This window comes from Eurypyga helias, unplaced genomic scaffold, assembly GCF_000690775.1.
Source record: "Eurypyga helias isolate BGI_N326 unplaced genomic scaffold, ASM69077v1 scaffold36633, whole genome shotgun sequence".
NCBI classification, from domain to species: domain Eukaryota; kingdom Metazoa; phylum Chordata; class Aves; order Eurypygiformes; family Eurypygidae; genus Eurypyga; species Eurypyga helias.
In genome coordinates, this window is record NW_010243682.1 from 1,087 (window position 1) to 4,572 (window position 3,486).

The 3,486-nt window shown below is 57.7% G+C and overlaps 1 protein-coding gene across 1 annotated transcript in view; it reads left to right on the forward strand.

Moving 5' to 3' along the window:
* Nucleotides 1–3,486, forward strand: part of LOC104508042 (glutamate dehydrogenase 2, mitochondrial-like) — a gene marked incomplete at its 5' end in the record, with an annotated part of 6,598 nt that overhangs the window by 728 nt on the left and 2,384 nt on the right. The window contains 4 exon segments of the mRNA XM_010149513.1: nucleotides 491–583; nucleotides 2,898–2,976; nucleotides 2,979–3,031; nucleotides 3,189–3,325. Coding sequence (XP_010147815.1) covers nucleotides 491–583; nucleotides 2,898–2,976; nucleotides 2,979–3,031; nucleotides 3,189–3,325 — 362 coding nt within the window.

Genomic DNA, 3,486 nt, shown 5'->3' on the forward strand with positions numbered 1-3,486 from the left:
TCTGCGGTCTGTTCGCTGCTCTGCTCTGTCTGTGCTGTGAATTGGGAGCAGGGGGGAAGCCTCGTGTGGTGCTGAGCACGGCAGGGCTGGCCCAGGCTGCCTCCCAGGTACCGCCGGGCAGGGGTCTCACCTGCACGTTACCCTCCATTCCCACCGGTCTGTGCAGTCGAAGGGAGGAATGAAGGTTTGTCCTGCCTCGGTGTGTGATAGAGCTGAGTGGGTGCTGGCCACAAGCACCACATTCCCTCTTTCCTTGAAGGTGTTGGGAAGGGACACAGCAACAACCTTGGAAAGCTGAAGACGTTGATGCTTGAGGGAGGATGGGGAGGCCCTGGGGCATGGGCAGCACCACACTTTGGTCAGGGGCCTCCTTGATGTGCCAAGGATACGACCAGCCTGCGGAGATCGCCTGGCTGTACACGTGCCATTGGCCGGAACATAGCAATCGAATCACAGAGACAGGATTTGACAGATTTTTCTGCCTCTGCAGAGCCAGGGATTGGCGTGCTGGCCCGATGTCAGCACCAGGGAGCGGGAGATGTCCTGGAGAGCTGACACCTACACCCACACACTGGGGTACCAGGTAAGCTCTGACAGTGCTGGTTTGGAGCCCGGCATGCCGTGGGCACTACAAGGGTTTGTGCCCAGAGACCGATGAGCTGCTTTAGCTGAGACATGGGGAGAGTGCAGGAAGCTGAGGCTTAGGGAAAGTCCTCTCCCGAGGGCCTGCACCAGGTGAGACCTTAACCTTTGCTCTCCCCATCCTGGCCTCGCAGGACATCAGTGCCCAGGCGTGTGTGACAGGGAAGCCCATCAGCCAGGGAGGCATCCACGACACTCTGCCGCCGGGTGAGGGGTCCTGCATGTCACTGAGAGCTACATCACCAGCACATGGACTGCTTCCGCCTGAGCCTCATCACCCCCAGGTGGGAGGGGGGAGAGAATTGGGAAAAAAAAACTCGGGGGTTGAGATAAAAACAGTTTAACAGGACAGCAAAGGGAGAGGAAATAATAATATTACTGATAAAGGAATATACAAAAACAAGTGATGCACAGTGCAACAATTGCTCACCACCTAGTGATCAATAGCCCATCCCCGAGCAGCAATTCCTCCCCCAGCCAACTCCCCTCAGCTTAGATACGGAGCGTGATGCCTTACGGCATGAGATGTCCCCTTGGTCGGTTTGGGTCAGCTGTCCTTGTAGACAAGATGCTGGGAGAACAGGGCAGAAAGAGAAACTGAAAAACTCCTTGGCTTAGCATACACATCAGTGTTGTGACATCCTTCTCAGCACAAATCCAAACACAGCCCCATACCAGCTACTGTGAAGAAAATTAACTCTATCCCAGCCAAAACCAGCACAAGAGGACACTTCCTCAGGATCTTTCTGCCCCTCCTTTCCAGGAGAGCTATCAGCCTCAGTGCTCTCTGGACATGATTTCCCGAATCCCTCTGCACCCTGTGGCAGCTGGCGCTCCCTTGAGCAGTTTTTCAGACCTGCTGCAGGCACAGCTCCAGGGATGCCATGCTGCTCACCCCGCACAGGCATTCACAAGGTTTCTCTGTAGCCATCCTTTCTGAAATCGCTCATAAAAGAGACGCTGTGGCTGACCCTTGTCTGCGCAGCAGGCAGAGCAGAGAGGTGGCCAGACACAGAGTGCTCTGCCAGACTGGATGGAGACACCCTCCCCAGTGACAACTTCAGGTTTCTGTCACCCCTAAACCGGCCGCAGCAAACCGTGATGTCACCTATGGCAAAGGTCCTGCTGGTGGGTACAGCCCCTGTCTCTTCTGGGTGCTCTGTGGGTCTGGCCCTGCCTTACCCAGCATCCTGGGAGCTCAGTGGGACCCTGCAGGTGCCAGGCCGGCCTTTTCCCCTCTCCTCCCAGGAAGGACCTTCCCATCCCCACAACCCAGGGCCTGCTCACAGCTGGGATGAAGTGCTTCCTCCTGCTCCAGGAGCTCCTGCTCTCTGCCAGGCACTGCTGCCTCCATCCACTGCCTGCTCTGCCCGTGTCCCGCTGCGCCCGCCGCTCTCTGCAAAGGGGAAATAAACTGGAACCTGCGCAGCCGAAACCTTGCCTGCGGCCGGCACTTGGTGCTGTCCTCCGGGCGCTCGCTCCTCGATGCAGCTCCCTGCCGCGGGGAAGAGGCTTTGAACAGAGGCTGCCCCCAGAGCTGCTGCCCGCAGTGGCCTCAGGAATGGCCCTGCCTTTGCCCATCCCTTCCCTTCCCGCGCTCCTGCTTTGCTGATACAGCAGAGAGCGAGAAGGCTGAAGTCCTTGGCTACTGTTGGCATCATTTCGCTGTGTTTGGGGCATGTTTTTGCAGTCTCAGGAACCAGTGTTGCTTTTAGGAGCTGTACCAAGCTGGCAAGCATTTTGGGGCAGGCAGTGCAAAATCATCTGTTCCCGTAAGAAGAGCTGAGCTGCCCCTTGGCCCTGCCTTGTGCTGGTGTCATGGTGGCAGATTGCACCCCCGCAGCAGGACAGGCAGGGGGAGGGCTCAGGTTGTGCCTGGATGTTGTGTGGTGCCCACCAAGGGACCATGTTTCTCACTGGATCAGTTTTCCACTGAGATCGGCTCTTAGGAGATGAACAGCGTGCTGTGCTTGGAACATGGTGTCCAGGAGCTCTGGAGGTGATAACGACAGGCTGAGCTGGAAGCCTTTATCCTATGGGCTCTAACAACCCTGTAGCTAACCAAGGAGATCTCTGTCCTGGCAGGTCCTGGTCTCCATCCAGCCAAAACTTTCACCAAGAACTGCTGGATCAGGGGTTCCTATTTGTTCTTCCCAGCTCAGGCTCCTGAGAGGGGGCTGCTACCAGAGCAGCGGGGCCATGTTCAGTGTTGTCCCCATGATTTCCCAGGCCATCCCTGCTCTGTGTTGTGGCAGGGCTTTGGCACAGTGGGGCTGCACACTGTGAAGTATCTGCACGAGTATGGAGCCCACTGCGTCTGTGTTGGAGAGACAGAGCCATTTATGATCCCAGGGGGATCGACCCCAAGGACCTAGAAGACTATGAGCAAGTGAGTTGAGCCCAGTCAACCCAGGCCCTGTTCTTAGGAGGGGTGGTCAGTGCCCTCGAGGAGGGGGGCTGCCCCTCACCTTCTCTGGAGTCCGGCTCTGAGAACAGCACTCGATGCTGCCTGGCTGGGCCCAGCAGGACTCTCCTGCTCATTCCAGGGCCACGGGACCATAGCTGGCTTTCCAAAAGCAGAGCCCTGTGATGCCAACATCCTGGAGGTGCCCCACGACATCCTTATCCCTGCCACTACGGAGAAGCAGCTCACGAGGGAGAACGCACCCCGAGTGCAAACAAAGGTGCAGACCACACGCTCCCAGCGGGCCCTGCGTCAGTGCGAGTGACCGCAGCCCAGCCCCGCTTTTGGCACCCCAGGGAGGGGTCACATCACCTCACTGACACCTAACTCCCTGTGCCAGAGGGACAGAGCCTGAGGCAGAGGTGACGAGTCACATAATT